The sequence below is a fragment of the Oenanthe melanoleuca genome, chromosome 1A (genome assembly GCF_029582105.1).
Source record: "Oenanthe melanoleuca isolate GR-GAL-2019-014 chromosome 1A, OMel1.0, whole genome shotgun sequence".
In the NCBI taxonomy this organism is placed as follows: Eukaryota; Metazoa; Chordata; class Aves; order Passeriformes; family Muscicapidae; genus Oenanthe; species Oenanthe melanoleuca.
The window spans coordinates 24274880-24287701 of NC_079334.1; the positions used below are offsets into that span (position 1 = coordinate 24274880).

General features: G+C 41.0%; 1 protein-coding gene across 1 annotated transcript in view; it reads right to left on the reverse strand.

Moving 5' to 3' along the window:
* The window catches only part of UBN2 (ubinuclein 2), a 51380-nt gene extending 39603 nt beyond the window's left edge, over positions 1-11777 (reverse strand). The window contains exons 1-3 of the mRNA XM_056481867.1: positions 11299-11777; positions 7101-7193; positions 1352-1453 (exon numbers count right to left, since the gene is read on the reverse strand). Of these exons, the coding sequence (XP_056337842.1) occupies positions 1352-1453; positions 7101-7193; positions 11299-11718 (615 nt within the window). The 5' untranslated portion in view covers positions 11719-11777. The remainder of the gene's footprint in view (positions 1-1351; positions 1454-7100; positions 7194-11298) is intronic.
* Positions 11778-12822: the final 1045 nt, after the last annotated feature.

A 12822-nucleotide genomic window follows, 5' to 3' on the forward strand; every position in this document is an offset into this window, starting at 1 on the left:
TTCTCAGCAGAAATGAAGCACGTCTGTTCCTACCAAGCTGGAGACCAGAATCTGACCTTAGGAAAAGACATGTGAAGGCTTAGACACCAATACTGTTCCAGCAGCACAACCAGAAGTTGTGGGATAACAACGGAACTGTTTTATATTGGCAGGCTCATGTTCTAGACAAAGAAAAATGACAAACTAGTAAGTTACAATAAGCACCTTACAAAAAACTACACACAACTTAAGACCTACTTCAAAAACAACCAATGCACACAGATATGCTCAGCCTGCTATGCACTGTGGTTAACTGCTCAGCTTCTGCTGAAAGAGGTACCAGCTCTGCAGACACTTTCTGTGCACCTCACACAGGTTATAGGATCACTCATGGCAACATCTACATGCTAGAAACCTCACAGCTCAGTTTACAGCGCTTTACTAGAAGTTTTAGAATTTAAATGAAGGCTTGACATAATGTATGCTAAGAAATTCACTTATGTGCTTTTCTTACTCTTTTCTTGAAGCTCCTTTCCATAATCTTTCCTCTCCCACCCAGAACTGTAGCCCCCTTCTCCTCACAGCAGATCACTGCTCCTTTGTCCAGGGTCACTCAGCACTGGAGGAAACTGAAGGCTGGCAAGTGACAGCTCTTTTTTTTTTTAACTTGACTAAACTGTACGCAGACCTCTTACTGACATTTAATAAGGAAGAATTATAGAAAGTTTCTGAGCTTTTATATCATCCATTTTCTCATTTTCATAATTTCATATATCACATCTAAGATATCTTCAAATGCCCTCTTATAAATCTTCTGATATCCCTGATACTGCCTGTGCCAAACTAGTATTTTTTTCTTTTACCTCAAGTTGCGTTTTCATTTTTGAAAAATATTCAAAATAAGCTGTAATATCCTGCTGTTTAACACGTTTTGTCTTAAGTTTTTCAGACATATTCAATGTTTAGAATAACCATCCTATTTTTATTGGTTTTTAAGAGGAGAATAGCTTGCTGACCTAATGCAGGAAATCTAACGCCAGTAACCTACTAATAATCCACAGAGCTACTTCAAGAAACTAAACAGAGCCAGTGAAATTTCAGTCAACAGTAAATGAAGCGCACAAATAAAACTATTTTCATTTCTAAAGCTGGAAAATTATTTGACCTAGGAATAGCTTTCTTAATTCTTCATTGCATAATATCTTGAATAAGACTACAAACACAGTAAATCATTGGTCTCCCAAAGCAGTATGCCCTTTGCATTCACATCAGGTCTAGACAGGTACAATGTATTTTCCCTTACCTCTCTCCTGTGTTGGAAAGGTAAAGCACTGTCTCATGATTTCCTGCTGCTGTGCCAAGGTTTACTTACCGCTTCAGAATTATCAATGAAAGGGTCCGTCTCGTCATAGCCATAACCGATATCGATGAGATCCTGCAGCCGATCCTTCCGGTGTTTGTGGGGCTTTCCACCCTGAAGACAAAGCAACTGTTACATCATGCAGGAAACATGGAAGCAAAGTACTAAAGCCTACAAAGCACAAGGCTTTGGAGGAACAGTCATTCAAGGAATTGTCAGTTTTGCTTTCTTAATGCTTCCTTGAAGATAGTCTAGAAAAGTAATGAAAAATTCCCCAAACAGATGCATTCTGGAAAACATGCCTCACCAGAATCATCCCTGAAAGGCAGTCACTGGCTACTTTTTTCTGTAAGACCAAGATCTTCTTTACATTTCCTATTTAGAGATGTTTCCTAATCTTATGGTTTTAAAGTGATCAAGATTGCTAATGATAGAAGGGCTGGGATAATTTAAAATGTGTTAAGTTTTTCAGTATGTTAGAGTCATTAAAAGGGAAAATAATGATAGCCTAGAGATCATTAAAGTGTTTCCCTACACAAGATAGATTAATTCTCTATGGCACATAAAAAGTTGAGTTTTAAAACATAAGATGTTACTTGAGTATTAAAGCCAGAAGCTGCATCACAAACTATGGATGGGCTCACTTACCTTCAGGAGACAGTAAAATAATTTTAATCTGCAAGTATTCTTTCCATGTGGAAATTTCATTGTTAAGTCAAATAAAGACTCATAGCCAGCTCAAATATTCAGGAAATCTAAACTTAAAGTTATACAAAAATCTTCTTAGAATCTAAGGCCTAGTTTTCTAGCTCACACATATTGTCAAAATCCTCAATAAAAGTCTTAAAAGGTAAAATTCTCAAAGCACTGCCCTCATTAAAATAGTAACTTCCATGAATTCAAGACTTGCTCCTGAAACTTCTCTGCCTGCACCCTACAGCTCTGAGCATTCTTAGAGCAAGTCAGTCTTTGTAGCTGTGACATCCATATATCACAGCCCACTGGTTACTATGAGAATGCAGATACTGTTCAAAGGTGGTTACACTCTTGCTCTTTTATGAGACCTATAAGCATCTCAACACCTCCATTTTAACATTTTGAGAACATGTAAGTTTGTAACAAAGTAAAGCCGAGGTCTTGCAAACAAACAGGAATCTCACATATTCTAAAATAATCAAATGCAGTAAGTCCTAGGAGAAAAATCTCAAAAGTGAGTTCTGCTTTTAATTCACATTTCCAAGCTACATTCCTATTAGTCCTATCATCTCCTACAATCACTCATCTGGAAGACTGCACATTTCCAAAATATGCGGTACTTTTTTAAAAAAAGAAAAGTTTGCAAGAGAAGGATGAGAGAAGAAAAAGTTGAAAAAGGCAGCACTTAAGAATTCTGATTAAACTCCAGTGCAAAAGCTTATACAATTCATGATTCTGACTTAGGTGCCAGCAGGCTAAGAATGCTTCATAAACCATACTTCACCTGTATTGATCTCAATGCAAAATATCTCTGCATTACATATATCTTGCTAGTAACCATCAACATCCTTGTTTGAGAGTCTAAAATCACAGCAATGGTGATCCTATGATTCTATTATTTCAGTATAATAAAAGGGAAATAATTTTTATTAATTTGCAATACATTCTGACTGCATAATAGTCAGAAAATCAGATGTGGAACAAAGGTAGTAAAAAAAAAAAAGGCTTATAATAGCTGAATGAACAAAAGCAGTCTTAAAATAGTATCTGTATTCAGACATACAAAAATATCTGAACCACTATGTGTATAATTAAGAGATTTTCCTTCAGGCCTGGCTCTAACCAGTTATGTTTAAGGAACTGTGTTGAGATTTCATGTGATCAAGATGTTAAGGATGCAAAACTGCAGCAGAAGAATGAAGGGATATCTGTGTCAGTGTCCACCATGCACTTCTGGGAAGTTTTATCACTGCAGCTTTCCTCCAACCTTGTCCCAGAACATAAGTAGTCACAATACTAGAGCAAATCAAGGTATCTAGCTCCTGAAGCTGCAAACACTACTCATTCAAAAAAGCCAAAGATGACTTTAAGATATTAACTGTGTCATGTAACCTTGCATTTAAACAACCTTTGTCTAACAGGACTAGAAGGTAGGTGGGAAATGAAATGCCAATACCTGAAGAATCTTGAAGAGCAGAATCTATAAACCAGTAAGCCTGATCTTTATGGTGGATAAGTTAATAAAACCTATGAACAATAGAATTAGCAGGCCCAAGAATATACAGAGCAGGAAGAAATGTTGGTAGAAAAGAATATTTCAAATGCTTTAAAAATGGTCCAAAAATCTTTAAAGACAAGAAACTATCATGGGATAAGGAATGTCCGCTTAAATTGATATCTGATCTACAGCTAGGAAAGAAAAGGTAAGAACAGGTACCTCATTTAGGCAAAGAGGGATCAACAAAATTATTATGGAATATGCATTCATTCACTTTTAGAAGCAACAGAGCAGATAAAGAGTTGGGGAAGGACAGGGGTCTAAGATGATAATTTACTGAGGAAAGTAAAGGAAAAAGAAAGCAACTGAAAAATCACTGAAAGACTTTACAGTTGCTCTGAATTTACTATGACAAATAGGCAGTTGAATTCAGCATCAATAAAGCAAGGTAATCCACACAAAGTAAATACAATCTAAGCAAAAAAAACCCAAAAAAGCAGCAAGCTCCAATTTGTTATGCTGCTCAGGAACCATTGGAGTCGTTACACACAGTTCAGACTTTTGCTTAATCAAAAATGGTAAAAAAAATGAGTAAGGGCTTATTAAGAAGAAAAAAAAAAAAAAGAAACAGAGAACCAAACCAGAAGTCATTATCATAACACTGACAAATCAGAGCATCATACCATTAATATCCTTTCATTAAAAAAAAGAAGTTAGAACAAAAGAGAGAACAGTAAGCCAACAAGGATGTTTACAGGTAAAAAAACACCACTTCCATACAAAAACAAAGTTAAGACACTACAGCTGGAGAACAAAAAGGCTGGATTTAGATGATAACATCAAAATCACATGCAATGTTCAGACAAACTGGAAGTATTTCTCTGTTTCTTACAATACAGAAACTATGGATCACTACATGAACTCATCAGGTTTAAACACAGTTTTTCAGGGTTTAAAACACATCAGTGTTTTTATATGACAGGCATCATGATACTCCAGTGCTGTGAAACACAAATTCAGTAATGATCTGGTAGATTTCTGGCTATAAAAAGATTAAACACGTAACCCTTGGCTTTGATAGAAATTAAGATACAACACAGACTGCCAGACAGGCACAGTGAAGTAATATCAGTGAACACTTGCTCTATTATACTTCTAAGTATGAGATTCCACTAGTGTCAGAGACTATGCTACCATCCATTAGATGGACCTTCATTTTAATCCAAAAGAAATTCTTACATATGGTACAATATTGTCCAAGGTTCAGTATCATGTGTTCACAACAGTGTTTGATTTTATCTAGAGAATAAAAGCAATCAAAACAATGAAAATGGGAATCTTTCAGAGCAGCTTTTTTTTGCTGACGTTTAGTATGTGCAGAAATTAGAGTTCTGAATAATCAAGTAAACAAATGGTACATTATGCATTTTGTTTTACAAAAATGCACTTATTCATAGGCTTTTCTTAGTATCTGCAAAATATATCAAAGAGTGTACTGGTTTCATTATGAGTACAGGAATTTCTCAGAAAAGAAGTAAAAAAATCTTCAAGGCAGACTGTTCTTCATGCATCAAATTTCCCAAAAGTACTGCTACACATTGATTAAAAACAATGTCTGACTCCATTTTAAACAGATACCTTAGATAAGTAATACCTAATTAAAGGAGGATATAGTACTTCCTGCAAACCTGAAAAAAACCCTTTTTTCTCATACAACCGCTGATTAATTTACATTAAAGCACTGTTAAGGAGTGTTACAATTTAACTCCAGCTAAGAAGAGTGTCCTGCAGCTGGTCACTCACTTGAGGAGAATGGGTATCTACTACATGGGATCCCTGCTCCAATCGAAGTTATGCAGTGAATGTCTCACCACAAGAGGCAGAAGATGGCTGGATGCTGTCAGAACATGAGCAATTGTACTGGGTCAGTGTGCAGAGATGCAATTCCTCTGAGCATGGATGGGAGTAGAGACTGATGGTTCTCATATTGGAAGAGAAGGGACAGGGAGTTTCTAACATAAGGAATCTTAATCCCTCACCACCCTTCACGCTTAGTGGCTCTAACCTAGTAAGTGATTCTTTATATAGAAGACATTCCCTTTCATGAGGTTGGAAAGAACAAAAGGCAAGTCAGAGAATGAAAGGGAAGGAATCAGAAATGCAAGTAGTAATGAAGATGCAAGTGCACCACAAGTTTAAACTGTTGAAAATTATAATTTTTTGTTATCTACTGCTTTCTAATGGTTAAAAGCATCTATTTGCCCCGCTCTGTGACTACTATACATTGAACTCTGGTTTTCTCAAGTCTAATAAGATGTTTTGTCCATAAGTGCACATGTTCATCTTTGATGGATGCATAAACATGCATGTAAAATTAGATTGCTTCCACTACCACTGCCTTCTACATATATTCTTTTACATACTTACATTGACTTTCATCAATTGTAGTTAAGCAACTTGTTTCAGACATTATAAAATTCTTAACTTTAATAGTGGAAATGAGTTTTCTAAAAAAAATATTATTTAAACATTTTTCTCTCACATTCAAAAAATTATTTATCATTCAAATTATAAGCAAACAACATTTTGGAACAGCCTTCACAATTTATATTGTATTCTTTCCATCTCTCCAAAAGATGAGAATTATTCTTTTCAGCTTAAGAGTTGATTTTGTTATATATCACAGGTAACATGCCTTGAAATAGTAATTACTTCCACAGAATGTATAGACTGGGCATTTAGAAAAATCAGCCTTTGCCAGAAAAAAAAATGCAAATAAGTCAGACAAAAAATATTTTAATATGTATATTAATAGCAAAAGATACAAATGACTGCTCTTGTTTCCCTTCTTTATTATTGAGGTGTTCTATTAGTAATCCAGAGTATCAACATGCCTCAGCATGATGAGCTCTGATTGCCAGCTCAGACTTAATCACCCAACCCTACCCAAATTAATTCTTAAAGACCTGTTTGGGTGTGGCTTTTGTCAACATTTTCTGATTTCTGCCTTCATTTACTAGTGAAAGGCTCTTTATGATGCTAGCTAGTGTTGTTCAGGTCACTCACACTACACTTTCAGGAGCCAGTAGAGTATCTTTAGGCAGCTGGCAGCTATAAGACATTCATCGAGCAATGATTTACTATTTAACAAATAACTTCCTATGGAAACATTCCAAACAAATTCATCAAGATTCAACAGTATTTAGCCCAAAGAGAAGAATTGCTCAATAGTGCACAACAGCATTACATAAAAATTCTTTCCTCCAGCACAGTGTAGAGCATGAATATTGACCTGCACCTATTACCAAGTTGTATTTATACAGAAGCTTTTCCAAGAATAGCTTCACAAGCTATAACATCTATAGACAAATCTATTTAGCAGACTTGTCTGATAAGCTTGTGGCAGCTTCAAGGTACTTAAATGAAATACAGTGAGACAGTCATTGCTGAAATGTGCAGAAGTCATTTGACAATACTTTAACAACCTTATTCAGGGAAAAAAACCCACAACATTATCTGTTATCACTATTAAATATTTATATTTTTTAACGAAGTGCAGTAACTCACATATTTTGCCTCAAACTTCTTGGCAAGCATTTCTACTTCATGTCGCTCACGTTGTTCATCATTGAATGGATCCTCTAAATGAACTGATTTCTTCTGAAAAATGCAAAAGTTACACATTCATTTCATAAGAAACACAGAGTGCATCTCAAAATCTATTAAATGTCAAAAAACAATACTCTAAGTAGTCAAAATTTATACTTCATCTCTAAAAATTATTTTGATCATTGAATTATCATCCAGCTATTTCTGATGAGAACAAAACCAGAAGAATTAAGATAAATACTCAGATTTGTAATTTCCCAAGCATTCCACTGAACCTCAAGCATTCCATTGAACCTCAGCTAAAAGTGTAAGCATAAGAGAATTATGGCCATTTGAGGTTAGAAAGAACTCTCTAATCACAACTCCTTTTCACCTCTGCTTCCACTGGTCCCTCTTGCAGGTGTTATGATCTTTCTAGATACAACAGACAAGATATACATGGTGTGCTAACCAGGAAGGAAGCAGCCAGAAGACTAAAAAGCTCAGTAAATTATAACCATAATTAATGTCAGTCTTTTATCTAAACAAAAAAACCCCAAAACATTGCAAGACTTAATTTCAGTAATCACAACTGTGTTAGCCACAACAGATTTAATATTACAGCTATACAAATAAGGAGGGAGTACTCCCTTACTTTTTTGGTGATTTTCAGAAAAGAGGTTTTCACTGAGACAAAGTCAATGAACAGGGTATATACATAGTGCTTTTGTTTTTTTAAAAAATTGATGGCAGAAAGACAGGGCTGCCCTCCTTCAAATTAGAGTTCACATAAATACAGTAGTTACTGGAAAGAGGAAGGTACCAGGATGCTAAAATATGGTGGAATGGAATTCCATTTTGCAGAATTTTATGGATGGCAACTAATTTTACTGCATATGGACTACTCACCAATGAATAAATGAAGATGTACGAAACCCAAAAAAACCACTAAGTTCAGAAAAGCAAGATCCTTCCTCATAGTATGAAAAGCCAGTATATTGACTAAATGGTGACCAAACCAGCTCATTAGCATCAAGACCAATGTAATGAGGAAGGTAAGCTAAGCAAAACTGTAAACACCACATAATTATAATATATTTTCCAGAGTGAGTATTTAGAGAAAAAATTAATAGAGGCTACAGTTACTCCTGAAACATAAATTAAAGCCACGTACTTATTTCCTGCAGGCATAATTAAATATAAAATACTGCTCAATTCATGAAATACCATTTTCTCTGCTTTTAGCTGGGAAAAGCTATTCCTCATCTTCTGCCAGGCATATGTGGCTTTTTTCTAACTGCAAAATGAGAAAATGTTGAGCCTAAGGATCAAGTAAAACTTAGTACTTGAGTACTTGCCTCTCTCCATCAAATACTTAAAGTTGACTATCAATTTAATTAGTTAAGCACTACTGAAAACTCCAATTCAAGCAATTTTTAGTTTTGACTGTTTCTAAGTCATCACTTATGATGGCTCTCAAACTAAGACATTACTACTTCAGCACCTTTAGAGCCTGTTTGACAGAAGCCAACTTGAGCTTCTGGCTCATCCACTTTGGTTTTATATACCAAGCCTCAGTTACCCCAAAAGAAATGGGAGCGCACTTTCACTTCTGGCAGCATTTAAGAGGCAAATAAACCCTACAACCACACAAACTTATTATCCACATTTAAAACTTTACATAATTCCTCCCAAAAGATGAACTCTACAAACAACCCTGTCAGAGGATGTTCTCTTTATCAAGACAAAAAAGAACGAGGACAGCACAAGTTTTTAAAATAAACATTTCCACTAGCTTCTGATTCAGTGTAGGAACTTAAATTTGGAATAAAAAAAGAAGTTGCACTGCCAGATCAGTTTTTGGATTCTCTACCACTTATTATATGGCTATTATTATCATGGTCTATTAAAGCCATATTTAAAATTATGCCTGTGCACCAGTCCTTGCCTTCCTTTGGAGAACTTTTCTTGGTTGCTACAGTTCCAAGAATACTACAAGATAGAAAGACAAGCTCCTGACTCTGTAATGTTTAATTTTAATGGGAAATGCTATAAAAAGTTGAGCAACTTCTTATAAGGGAAGAGTAAACAATAGCTTTCAGAAAACCAAATCAATCTTCACCCTACAAAAAATTTGCATGGTAAAAATAAAGTATCTGAACTGCTAATTTTGAATTGAAATGTTACTAAAACAACAAATTTTGAAATCTTAAACTCCACTTAAAACCACAACATTAACTGCCAATTAGTTACTACCTACTTGGAAAAAGCAAATCTTAAGGTTTTAAGTCTTCCCTAATATTAGAGTAGCTTTTCTATGTTCTGCCATATAACAATCAAGAAATTAAACTGACAGGCCAAGTATAGAATAGTTTTTAAACATGAGTAAAAGTCCAGAATCACTTTAAAAGGATCCTAATTTCTGACACTGTTTTACATAGTAAATCAGGCGATTGTTCCACACCCCAGTAACAGAAGGGCCATTATGATCCATTCATTTAATTTGGACTCTACAGAGCTGAAAAATGCACAAGTTTCTTATAAAGCATTACTATTGCTGTCTCTACCTTAAAAGCAGTTTCTGATCCCAGTTGTACCAAAATCCCCTAAATCAATGCTCTCCCACTCCCAGAAGACATGGAATTTGCATCAGAACTACATCAGAAAGACCCATTTTTCCCTAAGTATGTGATTAAGATACTGGTAACCTTCAGAATAAAAGGTAGTTATGGAACTGGGAACTGCCAAAGGGAAAAGTCAGCCTTCAAGTACTGAACCACTTCTAAACACTAACACAATTTTCACCTTCACAGAACTGCTCAGAAAGATTGCACTTCAGAGAGCAGCATGATTATGCTACACTAATTCTGAGGAGTCATAACTGGCACTGTTTGCCCACAACAGCTGTAGGACAGGATGAACAGAAGGAACCCTTTAACTTGCATGACAAGATCTGAGGGATTAAAATCAGTCACTGATTTTTTTCTGTCTTCCACATTTGAACACAATCCAGTGTGTCTATCCCTCCTACAGCAGAAAAAGTGAGCAGCCTGCTAAGTATAGTCACAGCACTGTCATCGCTTAGAAACATTTTGGTTCGTAAGTTTCAACCATATTCAAGTTTGTGCTGGATGTAAAAATCCCATGGCAGTATCAGTACTGGTATTTGATACTCGCTTTTATCACCAGATCTACCACAACCTTCTTAGCAGTAGCTACTTACTTGCCCTCAGCCTTTTCCAGTAAGAAACATGCTTTCTCTAAAACTGTGTACTGGATTAAAGAGAAGCCACAACTATTTAAATCAAGTACAACTTCATTGGTATCCTCAACTCAGAATGAGCAGCTCAAGTGTAACCAGCTTAAGGACATGCGTCTCTTTCCTACCTGGAACACTGGGCCCTGTTGATTGGCTAATGCTGCTTGCTTCCTAAACTTGTCTGTAGGAGCTTTGTTCTTAAAAAACAAAGTAGTTCAAGTATCAAACACTTTCTGCTTGGGAGGGACAAGCAAAGGAAGAACACTTCGGCTTTCTTTCTTAAGTTCTCAACACTTACAGGTGTGGCTACTGGTTCAGCATTAACTCTCATTTATCCCTGTCCCCTCCAAGACTACAAGAACTCCTCTCCAAGTCTGCTAATGATCACTTCACTGCTTCTCGAGGCTTATAGGAGAGACGAGCTTTCTTTATTCACATGCACACAGCCTAAGGACAACCCGGAATACAGACCGGCGTGGTCAGAGTTTCGTCCAGCTGCCGGTGAAGAGCCCCCAGGAAGGGAGGATGCAACACCTCTCCGGGCAGGGAAGGGGAGCAGCAGGGAGGTGAGCCGGGGTAAGCGGGACACAGACAGCGGCGCTCCTCCGCCTCAGCCCGCAGCCAAGGCCAGGAGCCCTCGGGCAGCTCAGGGACAAGTGGGAAGCTTCCCCTTCCCCCCCAGGGGCACAGGCGCAGCCTCAGCACCAGGAGGAGCCCGCAGCCACGGCGAGGCTGCCGGACTTCCCTGCAGGACACCGCCCCTCCCGCCGTACCGGGACCACCCCCGAGCAGCAAGGGGTAACCGATAACACTATCGGCAGGGCCGGGGCCGCCGGTAGCCGGGAGGAAGAGGAGGAAGCGCGGAGGGGCCCGTGCCGGCGGGAGGAGAGGGAAGAAGGGGAGGGGAAGGTCCCATACCCGCGAGTCCCCGCACAGCAGCAGCTCCGGGTAGCTGAACTCCACGCAGCCCTCCTCGGTGGGGTCCTTCAGCACCACCTCCAGGCGGACCGTCTGGCGGAGCGGGAGCGCCTCCCGCGGCGGCGGCGGCTCCTGCCGCCCGCTCTGGCGCGGCGGTGGCGGCAGCGGCGGCGGCTCGGGCCGGGGGGGCTCCCGCTGCGGCGGCTGCTCGGGCCGGCCAGCGTCGCGGGGCGGCTCCGGGCGGGCAGCGCTGTCGCCGGGCGGCTCGTGCGGCGGCGGCTCCGGCGGTGGCGCCTCCCGGCCCGCCGGAGGTGGCTCCGGGTCGCGGCCCGCCGGCTCTCGCTCCAGCGCCGGGCTCTCGCCCTCGCGGCGCCGCACGGGTGACAGGCTAATGAACGGCACCCGGCGCGGCTCCGCCATCCTCCTCCGCCGCCGCCCCCCCCCCGCCCGCCGTCCGCCGGCCCCCGCCTCACACGTTCGGTGACACCGCTCTCCGCGCTCCCTCCCACCGGCCCCGGCTCCTCCCTCTCCCTCCTCCCCGCTCCGCCGCCCGGTCGGAGCTACCCCTACGTTCTCCTCGCCGCCCCCGCCATCTTGGCGCCCCCCCACATAAATAGAGCAGCCCCGCAGCCCGCGCAGGCGCAGCCGGGCCCGCGTCGCTGCTGTTATTGCTCAGCTTCCCCCGGACGTCAGCGCGGCCGCCGCCGCCTACACGCCGCGGGCGCCGGGCCCGCCCCCGGTTGCCGGGGCGATGCGCACGCCGGGCCCGCCGCCGCCTGCACCCGCGGGGCCTGCGCAGCGCTCGTCCTCCCGGGGCAGCGCGGGAGGCTGCGGGGGCCGCGGGCCTGCTGAGAGGGGAAGGTCTGCTGAGGTGCCTGAAGTCGGCGGCTGCGGGTCCGTCACCTGAGAAAAGCCACCCGCGCGGGCAGAGCGGCTGTTCCAGCCTGAACGGCGCGGACGCGCCGTGTCTCGGTAGCATCAGCCCACGCTGAGAGGAACAGCCAAGGACATCGGGGTTTGACAGAATCGTGCCGTATGGCGGGGTTGGTCGCAGCTTGTTCCTACAGAAGAGCAGCCGCTGCCCAGGGTGCCGGTCTGCCTTCGGCGGCAGGGAGCTCGCTCAGCGGCCATGCCTGGTCTGTAGGGAGCAGTTCGGGCTTGTTGGGAAAGAGCTGTTCGGGAGAGAGGGGACAACGCAAGGAAGGCAGGGTTTGAGCAGCAGCGAGACTTCCCTCATGAGCAGGAGCTGCCTGCAAATACTGCAAGTGTTTCAGTCTGTCACCACCTACTTTGACAGACTGATGGCTGGTATTTCCAGATGGAGGTATGCCACCAAGGCAATGTGAAGTTTCAGGATGCTTATGAACATCATGAGCGTTGTATCCTCCAGCTTCACTGGAGCAGAGAAAAAAAACATTACCATTTATGGGGCACGTTTTAGTCTCAGAAATACTAGATAGGAGTGGGACTATTTTCTTTTTTAAAAATGTACTCATGCAAAGCGAGCAATTTACATCTCTTATT